The following is a 19754-nucleotide window of genomic DNA, read 5'->3' as shown; positions in this document are numbered from 1 at the left end:
TTTAGGGGCGACGCCCCTTATGGGCTGGGGCTCTTGGCATCTCCTGTTGTCGTCGTCGTCGTAATCGTTGTTTCATGTAGTCACGGTACTAAAACCACGGGAAACTCGTTTACGCCTCGCGGTAGAACGTAACGTGTACTACGCAAAAAACACCGCCGCAGTTGTTCACGCCTCGCGCGGGAACTCTTAGTAACGCGTACTAAAAAAACATCGGGACACTCGTTTACGGCTCGCGCTAGCGAGCTTCTTGCTTTAAAGACAAGAGACTTTTACAGCAAAGCTGTATATCTCTACCCCAAATGATTGTATCACCGTTGGCAAAAACGCCAAGGCGCCAATAATACAGTTATACACTGCATGCTTCGCCGCTCCCCAGCTTTCACGTTGGTGGAAATTGCCCGGGAAAATTTCTTTGCCGTTAGACTGGTTTATGCGAACTAGATATGACCACTGAAGATCTGTTCCTAGCGATGTGAAGTATTTTCATCACGACTATTGATATTTTTTAGCGTGTGTCAAGGAGCTTTATGCACGTTCTTCGCATGGTGGAAAATAGTTTGAAAGAAATTAAGTCAATATATAGTGGTACTCATTCTAGGGTTAAGTAACGTGTCCGAAGGCACAGCCGATTGGTCTTTTTACTGGCGCAAGAATGCAAACAAAGTGCATTGTTACAGTGTATTGTTACAAAAAAAATGAAACATGACAACAATTAAAGCCGTTCCACTCAATGTGAAAGCTGTAGGAAGTGCAGAGCAGTGATTCACCATAATGGGCTGTAGCGCCGTAATTTGCTCACCGCTACCATTCAATGAAAGTCAAATTTCCCGCATTCGCGGTGCTCGCGCGACCCCTGCCTGAAACTGCGCCAGCGGGAGTTCTGTTTTTTTTTTTTGTGCTTGCTTTTCTTTCCGCACGTGCGGGCGTAGCGCTGCCACTTTTTTTCGCGTATTATCGCAAAAACCAACCCAACGAGCATTTCTAGCTTAATGAAAGCAGGCGCTACCGGTTAATTACGTATATTTTGCCTGAAATGTACACCCTTTGTCAAAATTTTGTGCGCCATTCCTAAGCCTTTTCGACCACAAAGAATTCAAAGAATAGGCTGCACCTTTAAAACTTGACAAGAATATTTTAAGGCAGTAAGAAAGAAAGGTGTTTTCTTTAGCTTTCCTGCGTAAAAAATTTCAGCCTCGCTCGGGACGTAAGCTTGTACATTGAATTTTTTGTATCCTGTGCGTTTCCGGCTTGGTCCACAAAATTTTGACGAATACGGTACCTATACTTTTCTTTGGCGTAATCAACGGGGAGATGTAAGCGAATGCCATTCACGGGTTTCGAACGCGTATGAATATATAAACCGCTTGGCTTTCGAAGCCTCTGTGTTACGCCGCGACAACAGTGGCTACGACGGAACGCCCTTTGGCTCTACTTCGGTCGATTGAGCGAGCTACGACGGCAAGACGAGCGCCTAAAGTGCTGTGCATTTAAAACTGTCAAGACACAACAGAAGAAAAAAAAAACTTTGTCCCACGGAACAAGGAAACACGTACTCCGAGTATAACAGCGTATAAGGTGAAGACAACACTTAATAACAAGAAAAACATAGATGCAAAGAAAATAATGATAAATTATTTCAAAGGTAATTAGTGCATGACAAGGAGACCTATTGTTTTAGTTGTCGTTTTAACACTACTGCACGCTGCACTTATTTGTTTACCAAGAGGAAACTTCTAGTAGTTTATGTGACATGCCTTGTTCCGGCCATACTCACATGGACGCCTTCTGAAGTTGAGACAGCTCCTTGGGATCGTCTGTTCTGCAGCCGGCAACGGTTGTGTTGGCGCCGTACTGGCTGAAAACTGAGGCGAGTGATTGCGAGCATAAACTTTCCCAGTTGTTAGAGTTTGAAGAAACGAGGAAAAAAAAGAGTTTTTGCTATAAAGCAATTTTGACAGTTTATAAATTGATAAGAACAAACAGTTTACCTCCGTTGGCGAGGAAGCCCATTTCTTTCTCGGAGCAGGCGTTCAACGAGCATAGTCCGATTCTCAGCGCCTTCTTCCCAATCTTTTCATTTGTTGTGATTGTGAGGGGGTTCAACCTTCCCTGAAAAAGGAAGCGTTTGAAAATTTCAAGAACAAAACTTCTGGTAATTGCTCTTGTTGGCAGGAAATGACTATGTAATATGCTTTCGAAGTTCCACTTCCGTGAGCGTTCTGCGCTTTAAATTATTATGTTCGTTTAACGTGCATCGATACGTCACTGCTCTAATACCTCAGCATACGTAGAAGGGCCATAACCGGTGGAATATGCACACAATACCGTGACATCTATCTAATACGCGCATTTATTTGTGTTACGGATTGTTTTCGTGGTTGCATTCGTTTGGCACGCACTTTTCAGGCAAAAATACTCGCAGGACCCTCTATGCAAGCCACCAACCTGCCATTCTCCATTATAGCTGGAGAGTACGCAGAATAGAAGGTATTATATCATTGTGAATTCGTAGCGGGGCAGCCAGAATATTTCTCGAAATAGAGTGCAGTTATACTGAAAGGGACTCTAAACTGAAAGCAAGTTGGCCTAAATGGGGAGATTAGACAGTTGTGGCCACAAATATACCCCTCGCAGCAGTAGCAGTTGCAGTCGATAGCACTACAATTTGTGATATCACGAGTTATCAGCGTATGAGGAAGCGAAAATGGCAGAGCTTGCCTTGGAGTTTTTCTGAAACAAACCCTGAGGCCGGGACATGTACGGCTAAAATAAACTTTTGCGGGCACTTTTCCAGGTCATCCGATTTTTAAGACAAAAACCTCAGCTAGCAAACATTTTAAAATGGAATGCCGCCCTCAGGCCAGGCGGTAGGCTTGATTTCAGTTTCAGTTTCGCTGAAAGGTTTCGCCTTGCGTACAAGTGCAGTCGAAGACGTGCATCCGGGTGATCGTGAGAGCCCACCGTACCTCATGACCACTCGCCCATATATGTGAAACAGCGATGGGAAAACATATAAGCGAAATCGACTTGAAACGACGCGGCCCCCAACTTGTTCGATCAATTGCGCGTGTATTTTTTATTCTAGTTGTACTATTCACTACTTCACGGTGAACTACGTGATGAAGATAAGTTTGTGATACTGGGAAAATGTTAGATTCGTCTTAGCGGGTAATTGCTACGTAAATTGGTTCGGGATAGCTTCAGTAAAACTAGCCTTATACCTGTTTCCTGTAACCATGCTCCCTCCATGGATGGACATGTATTGACAACAGCGGGAGTTCTGTAACGTTTGCAAAGTCACTGCGGACTAAAAAATGAAACTGAAAATGACAAGTAACTGAAACTCGGCGTGGTAAAACAGTCGTCCTAGCGGCATATTTGAGTATGATTTTTTTTAAGATACTTTCAGCAGATAGACAGCGACAGGACATTTACCAAAGAGTTGGCTTGGCCGCGAGATTCACTTTTGTTGAGGCGAATGTTCGCAACTCGGCCGACGCGTGCTTTTTTCATAAGAACCTCGCCTATAACGCGGTCTAAGAAGTCCCCGTAGGTCGTCTTCACCACAGCGCTCCGGGATTACCAATCGAAGTGACCAAGCCTGCAAATTCGGTAAATAAGGAAGCACAGCATATGATTTGCCTTTAAGATGTGCATGTGTGCAGGGACAACACGCGAGGTGCGAAAGGCGTTTTGCAGTGCAGAATATCCCTGCGCCGATGCCCTTTCGAGCGTTAAGAGGCTCATTTTTGGATTTTGCCGTGGCTCCTAGTCGTGCGCTAGTATCAGCCGTGCTCATCAAGCGTCCGCGGAAATAAGTCATCGGTGCCAACAGGAAGGTACAGCTGAGGCAGCCAGATATGTGGGCTCGCTGGAATTGGGAATGCCGAGCAGAGGCAATTAGATGGTGGAAAGGCGGACAATGATACTGCGGCCGAAGCAAAGGAAAGGATACGCCATTTGAGCAGGCGTCGCGTCTGCGCACTGAAATTTGTTCTAGGCGTCTTGTGTAGACGCATGCTGGACACACACAATTACCAGCCATGCCCACAACTTACGCCACCACCAAAGTACCTCTCTGACTACTGAAAACGTCGCTGGGAGCAATGTTGCGTCACCTAGATAGAACAAGGTCAAAAGATTAACGCCAGGCTCGCAAAACCGAGGAAAGCCTAGATTGCAACCAAAAGCCCAACTAAAATGTGTCCCAATACGAAACAACACCCTGTGTACGGTGTCTTATTACCCGAATTTTAAAATATCCTCAAAGTTTTAGCTGTCCTGTAACCATCGCAAGCTTCTTCCAGCAAGCAATGATTGGCGCAACGCAGCCAATTAAAAAAAAGCCCTAAAAATAGATTAGCATGTGATCCCGTAAAACAGTCGCGTAAGAATCCTCGCCTTGGCCATACACAGAAGAGGAGAAGAGACAATCGCCAAAAGCCAGGAAATATTTTAACATTCGGCCCACGCTGTAAAACGCCTGTACAGAGGAGGAGCAGGGAATGAAAGAAGAAATTACGAAACTTTCTCAGGCACTGACCATAAGCCGATCATCGTTCAGCCTACCGTACCAGAAACCTATCCGCACTCAAGAAGGCCAAATAAACACCATAATCGGAGCAACGTATAAGGAAGCCCTCAACCTCCCTATTTTCCCAAGGCTCTAAATTATGCCTTATTACACCTTTGAAGAAATCAGAGAGGCCACTCTCCTAGCACAAAGGGAGTGTCTGGGAAAAACAAAATTGGGATCGGTTATCCTATTGAATATAGGCACACATCCAGAGCAAAAAAGCTGGGCGCCATGATGGATATGTCACCGGTCCAACGACTTTCCATAAATATCCTCCCCCTACCGATAAACATAGATCGGAACCTTCGCGAGGACATACGACAAGCCAGGATCAAATACTTCTGTGAAAGTTCGAGAACAATGCCAACACAGTATACGCCAACGCCACCACGTTCGAAAGTAGAAAGTCAGCAATTGTATTAGTGGTGTACGGTGGCAATGGCTGTGATTTTGTTACCCTCCCACACATATGAACGGAAAAAGAGGAAATCCGAGCAATCCTTTTTGCGATCCGCCTAGCCTGACTATCACATAGCTGCTTAAACATTGTTATACAAGCTCAAAAGACCTTGGCTGCAGGCAAAGTTTCTTGGCTGCAGGTAGAGTATTGTGGCAGCAGGCAGAGTACCTGAACGCTTCACAATGGTTCTCCCATCCCCAATGATGAAATTTCACACCGCATTAACACCCAGGCACAAGTATCTGGAAAGAAGAGATGAGAGGCAGCCGTTCAAGATCCACTGGGACTCAAATACCATGTTCCCTGTTGACCACGGCTTTTACACTCCCCTCCCCCAAAAATATGGAGAACGACTCTTCATACTACGCCTAAGAACACCATCCTTCCCCGTGCCACACGGGGATCTCATCGCTTAATCGCTTAAGATACGCCAACTCTGTGCAGTACAGAAACCAAAACATATATCCACAAATCCAGATGGGCGAACATGTTTGGTAGGAAACGCCCAACATTAACTTAAAACTGTGCTAAACACGCAGAAACACCTACTCTCTCCCACAAAACGTGGTCATATCCAAGGATATGCTGCGGGGTGAGAAACTAAAATATACATATTCCACTTATATCGACACACAGGAGCCTGTCCTAAGAAGCTTGTCGCCTCATGATCATCGTCAGCTGATTCTGGTGGCTTGGAGAGTTCCACCTTTGAGCTCCGCTTTCCGCGCGACATTTTTTCCCGTGTATTTCACGCTTAACGACGCACCCATCCCCGGTTGCTGGTTTATGCGTGCAGTGGTTCTGGGTGGAAGGAGGGGGTCATGCCGCTAGCGATGACATGCGCGTGGTGCTGGTGCTCAATTTAAACGTGGAAGTGTCGCAGCTCAATGCGACCTGTTAGCTGCTCTCAATGGTCGAGTGGTTTTGGTTTTGGTTCGTGTGTTGGACAGTGAGGTGCCTACGACGCGGGAGGGACACGGACAGTCTTATGTTTGTCCACAGAATAAAGCTCGAGTCCGTGAAGGTTCTATCTCCCTATAGACAGACGCGTATCGATCGCTCGCAGGAAGAACAGATGAAATTGAAGGAACGCCTGCCTGAACAGAAGCGCGAATGGGTGCGTAAGCAACAGAAAGCCGCTGCCACCGCCGTTTCCACCGCAAGTTCCAGCTCCTCAAGTAGCTGGGAATCTCTCCCGGGTGAACAGCAACGTCTACGTGAGCCAATAATTCTTGTTCAGCGGACACGAAAATTTTATGATCCATTTTTTTGCCTTATCGATACCTAAATGTCTGGGGAACCTGAGACAGCACTTTAAATAGTTCAGCGCGCGATAATTAATTACATTGAACGGTCTGAAAATCGTTTGTTACAATTTACCGCGCTTTCAGCCCGAAAGGCGTATATATGACAGAATCCCGGCATGACCTCACCGCTTTGTGCGGACGTGAAAACACTGAGGAGGCCGGTGGGGGCGTTGTTTCGACCGCGACGCCGCCGGAGCTGAACGGTTGAGCTGCCTGAAGGGGCTAGGCCTACAACTGCGTCGGAAATTCGATGAGCGCTTTTAATAAAAGTCGTGATGGCGACTTCTATTGCGATTGCGGGCTGTATTATCGCTTCCTTTCCTGTGTGTTGAAATTAATTTTTGCCAACAGTGCTATTCTCGGCAGCGGTTATGCCTGTAGCTCTGGCTACGTGCACCCGTTTGTGAATGCGCCAGCGCCCAGTCTCCGCTCGCGAGGCCGCGCGCGTGAAGTGACGTCACTAGTTTTTTACGAGCGCTGTCCGCGTCACTTTGGCTACCACGGGATGATGTCACGCTGATGCCCATTTTCTGAGTGCCGCTCCGCGTGCACTCAGCATAAATGAGATCCAATTAAAGTATGTTCTTCGCGTCGCACGCCGCTCATATTTCAGCCAGGGTATTCTGTTGACTAAAGGAAGCCATCTGTGAAATAATATTAACGTCGAAAATTGGTGTCAGTACCTCTTTAAGAGTGACAAATTTGGCGGTGCCTTTCACTTCTAAGCACGCGCGCATAACTGGCTGCCGGTTTATCAGGCCCGAGTTTGGAGTGAGGGAAAGGGGGGGGGGGGGGGGGGGGGGTCCAGCGCAGATATAGGTTTTATGCCCTCACTGATGATGTGCGTTGTGCTGGCGGGAGGTTGAAACGTGTCCGCCCACCGCCCCAATGCGACCTTTCCGGTGTCCTGAGTGGTCGAGCGGATTGGGTTGGTGTTTTACGCAGACAGTGAGAAGCCTATGACGCGGGAGGGAAGCAGACAGCTCCGTGGTTGTCAGCAAGAATAATCTCGAGTCCTTTAAAGGGACCCTGCAACACTTACCATCGACTACTCGGAATGTATTTTAAGGTAAAGGCTATTGTCCCAGCAATCTCCTTCGTCAAGTATTATGAAAATCCGTTCACTGTCACCGAAACTACGCGCGATGAGAATTCGCGCATAATTGTTCCCTCTCAACTCGACCGCGGACAACGCGACGAAAGCTGCGCGCTCTCTCCCGGAGAGGGGGGCGGCTCCCGGCGTCTTCTCCGGCGGCCTACGATATATGATAGGCCGGGGAGTTTTCCCCTTTTCTGCGAAACGTGGAGGGGTCTATTTCCGGTTTGTTGCCCCGAAAAAGCAGCCACGGCTGCCTGCTCGCGAGTCGCAAGCGCACGCTCAGGCTGGTAGGGCGTTTTTAAAGCAATAAATGTTTGTTGTCATGTGATCTGGCTGAAAGGGGAGTATTAAGTTCGTCACTCAAACTCCATGCGCACTCAATACACAAAATAAACGTCAAAACTGTGCGTACAGGCACAGGCATAGAAGAGGTTGGTACACAGCGCCGACAACGGCGGATCGTCACAGGAAATGCGAGAAATAAGCCGCGAAGCGCACCAGCGACAGCCAATAGGCAGCCATGGCCTCAATGACGTCGTTTAGGCATAATGAGCGCGGTTGCTTTTTCCGCGTCTTTCACAGCGTTTTGCGCGCTCACCGCTTCACGTGCGCGTGTAATATTTGTCTCAGGTATTCCTGACAGTGTAATCTAAACGTCGCGCAGGTTTACTCGCACTGCTCAAAGAGTGTTACAGGGTCCCTTTAAAGTTTCATTGGGCTGGGTGCTAACTGCTCGATCGCAAATTACAAACACGTTTTGTTTCGTGCATTTCGTGTACTGCGTCTAGCTTCACAGGTCACCCTTCTTGACAGAGTGAAAGGGCACTATTCTTTTTTTTCGTGCTGAGTGTTCAACAGACGATGGAAAGACGATGGTCTTTCCATATCAAGGTTGGTCATGACTACGCCGCCTGTATAATCATTGCCTAACGCGTGAGCGAAAAATGGCCAAACAGCCACTCTCCTGTTGCTCTCTCCTACCCTTTCCCGCTCCGTAGCGTTCCTGGGTGCTTTCATGTCCATCGGCCAGCGCCGCTTCTCGGAAACTATGCAAAATAGTTGAAAGTTGGTTTAGCGTTTCCCAGGCGGCGCTCCTACGCCTACTTGTTTTTCACCATACCTGTCTGTCTTGGTCTGTCGCTGATAAAAACGCCTTTGCCACGGACGCAAAATCGCGGGTTTGCGCGCTCACCTATTTGGATCACGGGACCAAAACTTTCTGAGCAGGGCATCCCCCCTCTGTCCCCTCCGCATTTCGGCGTTGTTTTGTCCCGGCTGTTCGCACTCCGCATCGGCACGCACTTTTAAAATTGGAAACTGTACCGTAGAAGCGCCCGGACAGCATGGCTAGGTCGTCAGCTGCTTATTCTTTTGTTTTCTATAATCTTCAGAAATTTACAAGCGCGTGATATTTTTGAAAAGTAATGGTAGTGTGAGCGCCTGAACAAAAACTATGACCACAATTTTTTGTTCCCTAAATCCTCGAGAGAGAAATAGCAATACAATAATGGCTGCACCATCCGAAAATATCGTTTTTCTGTTCGCTATTTGTCTATCCGACAAACAATATGTTATTACACTATTCTAGTTCCGCGTCCTTCAGTTATCTTTCGAAAAATACAGCAATTATGAAGCCAGCGACACGCTGAACGAGATCCCCATTGCGCCCCAGAACTAGCGCCCCGTCGCGGCTAAGATGTAAGTGAAGCGGCTCTTGAAACCCAACAGGCAAGCTGACAGGCACATGTCGTAGAAGTGGGTGCAGGGTTCGCGACTCGCGAGCAGTGACGCAAGGCGGGATGTCCGCTGGAGCGCGCCACGTAGCGGATGAGTGGTTGAACTAAGCGTCCCTACCCTTCCCATTGAAAAGTGCGCGACGCGTTAGGCAATGTTTATACAGGCGGCGTTTGTCATGAACTCTCGTAACTTGTTCCTTCTGTGCATACGCGGCCCGTCACCAGGAGCGCGACATGTACTGAAAGCCATGCGGTCCATTGTTCGTATTTCAATGTGTCACGATAGTACTTAAAAGCTGTTAACAACAGCACGGAAGAGTGTGAACCGATACTCAAGAAGCCGGCTTACGATAGTCCCCTGTGTAACCAGGGGTGCTACACACACGCTCTGCACACCCACGGCTTCAATACAGACCACGTGAGCGACGATCAGACGCTGAAGAAAGCTTGTTTCTGAAGCTGCCGCAGTGTGCATCGAATATGAGTCACTTCTTTGCTGTTGTTAACAGCTTCTACGTCTGTACAGCCTTAAGTTTCATGGCAGTACACGCCGCAGCGTGTGTCGCTCGGTTCAATCAAAACAGTCTACCAAAGGGTCTGTGCAGTGCCCCGCATGAGTACGGTGCAGTTCCAGCTCTTCACAGCGCGGGCGTATACTGCCTGCTGCCGTTGATGTAGCACCTGCTGCTCTGTTGCCGATATCACCTCATGGCTTTCAGAAATGAACACGTACCCCAGCCACGTCTAATAGGAGACAGCAATGCTTTTATAAGCTAGATGCATGAGATACGAAGGCAAATATAACAAGTGTTTTTGGGTTAATAAACTTTACTATTTTAGCCCCCGATCGGAGCAAGGCCCGTGTGTTGCGTCAACCGAGGGATAACAAACTGTTGCAGGAAACCGCAGCGCGCATGCGCCCCTGCATTCTTTGCCCTACACTCTGTTATGTGGCAGAAAACACGGTGAATATTCGAGCTGATGGCACCGACCAAGTTGAATTCGTAAGTAACGTTGCAAGGTTGCATGCTAAATAACTTCGTAGTGGATTTACCGCTGTAGGCGCGCAGATGTGAGAACAAATGCAGATATAAGCATTTACAAAGAGCACTCTAAGACAGCACTTCTAAGAAGCCGGCACTCCAAGCATCATTGGGATTGCGTTCGTACGGCTCAGCCGTCGCCTGCTCAGCCATGAGCAGACGACAATTCGGCCGCACGGGATTGGGGGAACATCTGGGTCGAAAAAGGTCGACTGCCAAACAACTGGTTTCCACGGCGTTTCACTGCTGTTCCTTCGGCCGCCGCGTCTCGCTTTTTGTACTCTGAACACTCGAAAAGGCGCTGATTCATTGGAGGTTCACTGTGGAACTTTCACTGAAGGTGTCAAATTGCACTATTTTTTAGGTACGGCGAATAAACCAAACCAGGTCTTTGAATATCTGCACATATTATATAGGAGCTAAATAACGCTCCTTACTACGCAGCAAGTCGCCTAGGAAAGCGCTCAACCAACTTCGCATAGTAAATATAGGAGCTAAATAATGCTCCTTACCGCGCAGCAAGGCACCTACACACAAAACACAAGTTAGCCTGAATGGGAGTTTCTTGGCTGGAATACGTCTTTTAAACTCCTCACGACAGACGGCCTGCTCCCACGTGTGGTAGTATGATGGTGGAAAAACTGCCAGTTTACACCGGGGGCCACAAGCCGTCGTAAATAAGCGCATTTACCACGGTTGTACCTCTTCACAAAACGCAGTATCTGGCTGTGATTACTGCGTTTGTCCTAATGGGAGTATTAAAAACTCCCACGCCACCTCCATTTCCTTCTTCTCCTCCTTCACCCCTTCCTCCTCTACGCGTCCTTACAAAATGGCTGCCAGTTGGTGTCGTGTGTCGTGTGAGCTCCAGTGTCCCCGAAAATTTATTGCCAGTGTGAACTTGCGGCCGGACGAACGGGTGTGAAGTGCTTCCCAACAACCGAAGCTCGTTGCGAACATTGTGGAACCAGCCTGGACTGACGTGCGACGGACTGCAACGTCGCCTCCGTGTCACCGACCTTCGAGCCGACGGAATACGCCAGCGAGCCGACGCGAGGCCTAAATGCAGTGATCGCTGAGAGTGGCTCGTTAAAAACAACGCGGTTGTGCCTCTGCGAGGTGGTTGAAGGTAAGATTTTCACGTTTTTTATTGTACGCAACATTTTGAGAGACTTGTTCCCCTTCTAGCGTCAAATAAACTCAACGTGTTTCCCGCGCCACTGCACGGGCGATTCTCCGCCATTGGAGGTGAGCGTTGTGCGTGAAAGACGGCACCATGCCCGGAACGTCATTGGGGAGGCCGAACAGTGTGAAAGCAATGCGTATTTGCGCGGGTCTCGAGCAGAACACTCACTCATTCACACTCGCAAGCAGAATGAAAACTGTCCGAACTCTGGACGGCTGTTGTTAGGCTGTGTCTGTGGCTTACTGGCAAGCGAGGGTGAAGTTGGCTGGTCAAACGTCGCAGGGCTGCCGCTTTTCTTGAGAAGTAGGTGTGGTGCCAGCCGCGCCTGCTACGAGGAGGGTGACTGCCGCGTGCCGCCGGCGATTAATTGCTTTCACTGGAAAGGGAGAAGGTCGGGGCCCCGTGGGAGCTCTCCGTACGCTAGGCGCGTGTAACTATAACCAGCAAACGCCATTCGAGGGATCATTCTGTAGAGTCGACAGACGACTGCTTATTATTTTTTTTTTTGAAGGGGGGCACGCGTAGGCGTCACACCGACCGAAATTTTTCCGTAACTTTCGGTGAGGGGAGAGAGGGGCAGTGCGGGGGGTAAAACCTGAAGCTCGTTCCCAGAACACTACACGCAAGGAAAAGAGGGAAAGGAAGCATTTTGAGAAGTTCGTCGCCACAAGGGTCGCGCACCTTTTTGAACAGCAGAACACTTCGTTTTGACGAACTAGTGAGCGCAGGTGTCTCGGACAGAAGTGCAATTCTGCGTAGCTTTAAACAAACATTCAGACATTACGGAAAGTTGGACACAAGAGTGACAAGTTCAGCGTCTTTACAGTGCCGTTTCTTCTTTTTTTTCAGGTCAGATGCCCAATATGCTTATGTATTTGTTAACGCAGATTTAAAGCGTTTTGCTATCCCTCTAATGAATGTGCTGCTGTGGCTTCCAGAAGAACGTGCCAGGGGATGCGGCAACGTCAGCGTTTGGGAGGCACGTGCAAGCAAACAGCGCACCGACGACATGCTGACCTCATTGTTTGCAAATGGCTTACATTTTTTTTGTTGAGGAGTGTTGTAGTAGATAAAGTTCTTACCAAGATACCTTGTGTTCTCGATGTAGGTGTTTTGTTGATTCAGTGTTTTTATTGTCTTATTAACGTGTTCACACGTATATCGTATTCATGTAATTTTTATGCAATAAATTGACTGTGCAGAAAACAAACTTTTCACGTTTCGCTATTCAACGTTTGAAGCGAAAAAAAAACTAGAAATTACGTGATCCCCAACGAAAAATAAAAATGCGGCCTGTGCCCTTATTAAGAACTCCCAAATGCAGTAATAAATTCCACTGCAGCGCATATATATGAAGCGCACAAAAACACACACAAAAAAACCTCGAATGCAGGTCAACACTGCTCCCAATGCACCCCCTGAAAACTCCCAGTTGGAGGAAACAATACACTCCCAATGGTACCCCTGGAAACACCCATTGTAGTGGCAGTAAAATGAAACTCCCATATGCTACTGAAAAAACTGCCGCAATAATGGGAGTAAGGCGAAACTCCCATTGGAAGGAGTTTTGAAAACTCCGAATTGGTACTGAGTTATGACACAAGCCATTTACTCCCATTCCGGCTTATTTGTGTTCTGTGTGTAGCAACTCCCTCAACCAATTTTCATTTCTTCCCGCATAGTAAAAGCCACTGGATTCATTGTAAGTTTCTGTGGTCACAGCGGCCGTATCCCTGCTTTTTTCCGGCTGCTTGCAGGGTGCATCAATAAGAGAATCAGATCGGCCGTAGGCGCCATTGACAGCGACTGCAGCAAGTGGCAAAACAGTGGCTGCCGGGAGCGTGGCCACCTTGTGATCACAACGCGCATGCGTGGTATTGCGTCAGTACTGGTGACACGGCCTTTACTGAACCCAGGCAGACCCACCAGTACCTTCGTGAAGCTGCTGAACACACACAAGGCGAAACATTTGATCGAAATTAAAACAGAAAGAAAGCCTGTAGCGGTTGTTATCTAGGCGACCTGTTTAATATAGTTTACCAACTTACCCTTGTGTAGACCTTTATACTGGGGTTTTACGCGTCTAAGCTACACGTTGGCTGTGTGGCGCGCCGTGATGGAAGGCTACGGATTAATTCTGACCAGCTGGGAATCCTCAACGTTCCATGAAATCTCAACACGGGCACTTTAGTTTCCCACCTCGATCAGAAAAACGGTCGTCGCGGCCAGGATCGCACCCGCATTGTTGTGTTCAACAGCACAACGCCTCAGCACAATGCCTCAGAAGCGCAAGGCCTTATTAACCACTTAGCAAACTTGGGCTGAGCAAGCGTGCTGCATATCTTTCTTTGTTGTTTACATCTCGGTACCTCGCTATTTCTTCCGGAGAAAACGCTGTCAAGTTTCGGCAGTTTTGTTCTGCCATTCATAGTTGGACCTTGAAATAAACCCCGCAAGGGCCAACGCTGCACAAGCTTTGAATGATACCGTTACTTGAAACGTCATCTAATTTTAATATCTAGCAAGCATTTTTTTTTGTTTCGTGGCGCAGTCATCTAAACACTTTGTAATGGACGCTGTAGAAAAGAAATTTCCTATAATATGCGGGAAGTTTTCTTTGTTTGCGCGGTAAATAACGTAGAATTTGAAGTCTGCACAATTTTTATGAGAGGTAATGTGTTCATGCGCTACAATACTTTGGCGCATTTTAATGCGGCCGAGTGCGCTGAACATGCTCCATCTGCCCATATTACCCACTAGTTCAGTGCTAACCACACTTTACGTTAGACGCTCGTAGCGTGTGTCGTCAAAAATTCTGGCACATTGAGGAATGCATCGTAAAACCATACACGGGGCGGCCATGTCACCCGTAAAATGTCAGTAGTGCAGACCGAATAGGGACGCTTGATTATACCTCGGAAAATATGGAGAGTGAGAATAAACAAGAGCCAGAGGTTGCAATCGCAGTTGAGCAGCTCTTGTGTTGAAATTCGTTTTCTCGTGCAAGAAGTTTATTCTTGTACAAGTTGGCGGCAGATCGTTATGTTACTGGTAAGAACCGGAGAGTTTTTACCTACAAGTTGATAGCTTCACCATACAAGAATTACAGCTATATAATATATAATACAATTATATATTTCACACAACCTAAATAAGGTATACCCCATTTTCTAGCTCTCTTATCTGATGGCTCATTAATGTGTCTGGCAGGCAGCTACTGCCTGCCAGCATGATCAAGAGTACTACTTTCTGTTGTGTGGCTCATCGCACCCGTGGCAACCGGTTACTGTGGCAACCAATGGCCACGGTTACATGCCCTGCCACGCGATCACATTAGTCCAAAAATGCTCCGCGTAAAATCTGACAACAAAAATTTCGGGAGGATTACAGCTATAGATGCTATACGACCAAGTCAGACACGCCGCTAAAAGTACCTCCCTTCCTTGCCAAGACTTCCTGCCAATTTGAGCAAGTTTGGAAGGATAATTCACTCAAAGCACCGTTTATTTTTGCCGCTGTGTCAGGTATTTAAACGTACACGTGCTCAATTTTGTTTATTTTTGACAAGGCCCATTCTTATGAGTTCTGCAGTGACCTCCAAACGCTGATTGATTGATTGATTGATTGATTGATTGATTGATTGATTGATTGATTGATTGATTGATTGATTGATTGATTGATTGATTGATTGATTGATTTAATGTTTAACGCGCCTACGCAACGCCAGCGATGAGGCGCGCCGTAGTGGAGGGCTCCGGATTACTTTTGACCACCTGGGGATCTTCAACGTGCGCCGAAATCTCGGACCTCCAGACGCAATGTTTACTACACCGTGGCAATGCTGGAAGAAATGATTCTCTATACAAGAAAGCTCCGCCACAGCGACCCCATGCGATGTACCTTAAATTCTCCGACATCTTGGAACTTGTGCACGAGCTTCTCCATGAGGGACCACGGCGGGTAGACGAACATGCTGCAGTACTGGCCCTTGGCCTGAACCTCCCCGTCGGGGCCGTACACCCGGGTCTTGAGGCACTGCTCGTAGCCGCCCAGGTTGATCAGGCTGCCCTCGAGGATATTGTTGGGGATCAGTCCGTTGGCCAGTATCACTGCGCCCGGGTTCAGTGGGAGGGAAGAAAACTCAGTGGCACTCAGGCGCCCGACACAGGACCACGACTCCAAGCGTCCGCATCTATAGCAAACTGTTATTTAGGTATGCCCTCCCTTGATGCACTTCAATTAACAATCGCCGCGACAAAGGGAGTAAAGTTCGCAATCGAGGCCCAAAATCTCGCATGAGCTATGAAATAAAGCTATGCAGCAGATTGGGCTAACAGCTCACACCGCGACCACATTCTTAGTGTCGAATAAAATGCTGGGTTTTTCATTGGCCTATTTGTCCGCTTTGATATCTCTAATTTAATTTTTTTTGTGCAATTGCGAGAAATCATTTCCAAGTCAGTGTTTGATATGGTCGGGAAGACAAAATACAAAGTTGGTAAATTAAAAACGCCTTTGTACCAAAATGACAATGTCAGCTTTAGCCCAGTTTTCTAAGAAATCGTTCATCTTTTAAGGAAAACCGATGAAGCAGTGGCGACTCGCCAGCCGCTCTATCGCCGCACATCATTACGTCACTAGGACCTGTTCGCTTTTAGCGTCCGCCCATCAAAGCCGCCGCCAAGAAACTTAACCCCGATTGTAGTAGCGCCTCCAAGTTCCATTATATCACACCAGTTGAATTATAAGCAGTACATAATGCACCGATGCCTACATTTTGAGTACGCTCCTTATTACGTCACCGCTGAGGTTTCTTAGCGCGAAATTGGAAAGTTTGCCAATATTTCCGACCATTTGATGTTTTTTTTTTTTTTGCTTGAAAACGCCTTTCGGCGCTGGAATGAAGTTGAAAGGGTTACCACAAGCAACTTTCAAGTGGGAGCAGCCAACGCTTGCTAGAGAACCAAGAAGGCAACCTACGGCTTCTGCGCCCATTTATGTCGTGAAAGTATTTGGAGGTTTTCGGTTGCGATTCGCAAGTACGGAAAAAAAGAAGCACATTCTAAATTTGACACGCTAATAGCATGACCGTGTTGGTGTGAACTACTGTGATCTCCGCCCTATCTTTTTTGCCGTTATCTAGTCCATTTGTTTCTCGTACAATCTCCCGCAATATTTTGTTATACTTGCTTTTCAGATTGGATTTTGTGCTCCGAGGAAACGCCCGAACTATAAGGCGTGCCGTAGTGAAGGGCTATAAATTAGCTCAGACTCCCTGGGGATGTTTAATATGAGCCCAATATTGAGTGACGGGCTTCCTTTCTGTCGAGCTTGAATCCTCACCTATTTACGTTGCTAGGCATTTCATGTAAACTTTAATACACCGTAGAGACCCGATGGTGTGGGGACCATCAACTCGTGGCAACGCAAATAGCTATTTATAATCCTGCGTATCATTTAATAAAGTTTTGGTCCATATTTCGATGTATTGGGGCGTATTTGCACCTTCAAATTCGACAGCCCACTAGATCCACTGCAGATCGAAGGCGTCTCTCATGGACCTCCAACCGCTCTTGTCCCGCGCAGCTAGAGTCCGTTCTTTGCCTCCGAATTTCCTTATTTCGTCCCTCCATCGAGTAATTGGCCTTCCTCTTTTTCTATAGACCCGTCTCTCGGCGTCCACTCTGTCACCCTGGTACTCGGCCGATTGTCATTTCGCCTAATTTCATAGCCAGCTCAAGTGAACTTCTTTTTCTTTCTTTGAACCTAGCATATTCTACTCACTGTTTGCTCTCTGATCCAGGAAGCTCATTTTCTGTTTTATAAGTATGACTTCAGTTATTATTCGTTCCATGGCGCGTTGAGCCGACCTAGGTTTGCTTTCAAGTTGTTTAGTAAGGCGCCAAGTTTCCGCTCCTTATGACTTCACCGGCAGGATACATTGATTGTGTATTCTCCTTTTCAGTGATAGAAGTAGCTTACTTTTCATTATGGGAGTGTCTGCGCCGGATTTCTATCTCGTGCTTGGGGTAAGCAGAGACGACCGGATCGAGGTAGTATAATGTTCTACTTGTAGCGTTTCGTTACATATATGAGAGAGAGAGAGAGAGAGAGAGAGAGAGAGAGAGAGAGAGAGAGAGAGAGAGAGAGAGAGAGAGAGAGAGAGAGAGAGAGAGAGAGAGAGAGAGAGAGAGAGAGAGAGAGAGAGAGAGAGAGAGAGAGAGAACGAGCTGTAGTAAAGTCCGGCGATGTTAGCCGGGCTAAAATGCCCTAACTTGCTGCGCGAAATGATGACGTGGTAAAGATGATGGGTGGGGATAATGTTGAAGAAATTGGTGCGCACAGATGCGTTGGGTTATTTAGGCTAATAAATATATAAAGTTGGTACCCTAGTTTCAGCAGTAAAATTAACCAGGGTCAACTCAGAACGTCGTATTTTTTGTTTACCGTAATATTATGAAATATTTTTTTCTTTTTTTTTGCAGTAACCTCCGAAGCGAACAACTCGACAGCTACGAGACGTAACTTCGTGGTGCTAAACGATAGCACTCACCTGAAAACGTGCATGTCCTTGCTGCGTAGCCGCACCCATGTATAAAATGTTAATTTTTCATGTGCTGGTTCTTTGTTTGTGGCGTGTGGCGGTTTTTAACCTTGTGCATCGTTGCGCTGCTCACTCATAGTGGCTGAGTTTGGCCAGACCGTAAACCCTGTCCACGCGTTGGGCAGCGTAACGCGCACTTAGAGGGAGTGTACAGTACTTGTGTAACACCCTGCCTAATGGGGAAGATATAAATGTGCCTGACACGCATGGTCAGAGATACGGAAATCTTCGCATTGAAACACATCTCGCTAAACTTGGAAATAAAATTTGCTCAGTGGTTCAAGCGGAATTTTTGGTTTCATTCCTCAAATCGTGTTGTGAGCGGAAATAACTATGCGAGAAAAAGATAACGTAAACCTTCTCATGCTGCATGCCATGCGCCCCAATACATTTTGGTTGACTGTAGACCGCACCTCGTAGATTGTATGAAGCGGACAGAATTAGATATTTTACTTAGTTTGGATGCTCAATTCACAAGCTTTTTTAAAGGGCAAGTTTTCTGAATGTGATAATCATACACGCGCCTCCGCATTCACAGTTCCCAAGTAATATTTTGTGCGCTGTAACAGCCTGAGTAAGGAAAATTTAAGTTGTAGTTGTGACCCACAAAAAAAAAAAAAGAACTTGTAGATTTATTGGCCCTTCACGCCTACAATATTTTGTAATTTCGGACATTTTGTAGAAAATTATTACAAGAAATCGTTCAAACACTGCCTCAAGCATTTAAACTAATATCAAAAGTCTGAATGGAGGGCGGTACTTGAGGGGCTTCCGAAGTTAAGTCCATTTGTGCTGAAATTAAGAGGTGCGCCGGAGTTGCTACCGGGCGAATGCTCGCTATTGAAAACGATTTCATTCGTCCACAGCTTACTCATTTAATAAGCACCTGCTTTGAAGCTCCAGTTATAAACTTAGGAGGGGTTAACCCTAAATCCTAATCAGTGAGGTGAATTATACTATAAGGGACTATATATACTTCACGCAATGATGGTTAGAGCACACTCGCTTTGGCAGGTAGTTAGTATATAGGAACTTCTGATATTGTAGCATTGTTTTTGTAGCATTAGAGTAGTCTTTCTCCTCAGTAACAGACCTAAGATCGTGATAACGTTTCCCGAAATAGTCGCTAATATCAACCCGTTTTAAAAAGGAAAATTCCCGTGCGATAATTGGACGCGTCAAAAAAAAAAAAAAAAGGAAAGCGACCCGGGTTAGTGCTAGCTCTGACATACGTGCATAGAAATAATGTCATGAAGACTACTTGTCAAATCACCAAAGAAGTGCGCTAGTATCCTGGAGGAGTGAGTAAGAATCTTTAAATTCCACGGAGTTTCAGCGAATACGCCGTATTTATTCGAACATAAGCAAGCCCGCATTTTAATCCGACGGCCAATACACAGAGATCCGTAAAATAAAACACAAATCATCGACTTTGAGCCGTCAGAGGGGGGTATTTTTCGGTGCTGAAAAGTGCATTTGCAATAGTGTGCTTTTACTATTACCTTGTGATCAAGAAATCCGAAATAAGGAAAAGTAAGCTACCTCTATCACTAAAAAAAAAAATATATACAACCAAGTACATACTACCGGTGATGACATACGCAGCTGAAACTTGTCGCCTTACTAAACAACTGGAAAGCAAACTTCGATTGGCTGAACGGGCCATGGAACGAATTATGATAGGAGTAACACTTCTAGACAGGAAACCAGCTTCCTGGATCAGGGACAAATAGATGATATTGT

At 46.7% G+C, this 19754-nt stretch overlaps 1 protein-coding gene across 2 annotated transcripts in view; it reads right to left on the bottom strand.

Annotated features, from left to right (window-relative positions):
• Positions 1-19754, bottom strand: part of LOC144143387 (nose resistant to fluoxetine protein 6-like) — a 69451-nt gene that overhangs the window by 38330 nt on the left and 11367 nt on the right. For both annotated transcript variants that reach the window (XM_077675155.1, XM_077675151.1), the window contains exons 2-4: positions 15308-15516; positions 1989-2109; positions 1775-1862 (exon numbers count right to left, since the gene is read on the bottom strand). In XM_077675155.1, coding sequence (XP_077531281.1) covers positions 1775-1862; positions 1989-2109; positions 15308-15516 — 418 coding nt within the window. The remainder of the gene's footprint in view (positions 1-1774; positions 1863-1988; positions 2110-15307; positions 15517-19754) is intronic.

The sequence above is a fragment of the Haemaphysalis longicornis genome, unplaced genomic scaffold (genome assembly GCF_048455015.1).
Source record: "Haemaphysalis longicornis isolate Haplotype H1 unplaced genomic scaffold, Haemaphysalis longicornis Haplotype H1 scaffold_1, whole genome shotgun sequence".
Classification (NCBI taxonomy): Eukaryota; Metazoa; Arthropoda; class Arachnida; order Ixodida; family Ixodidae; genus Haemaphysalis; species Haemaphysalis longicornis.
The sequence above is the reverse complement of the archived record's forward strand: the minus strand, read 5'-3'. Positions and strand labels throughout refer to the sequence as shown.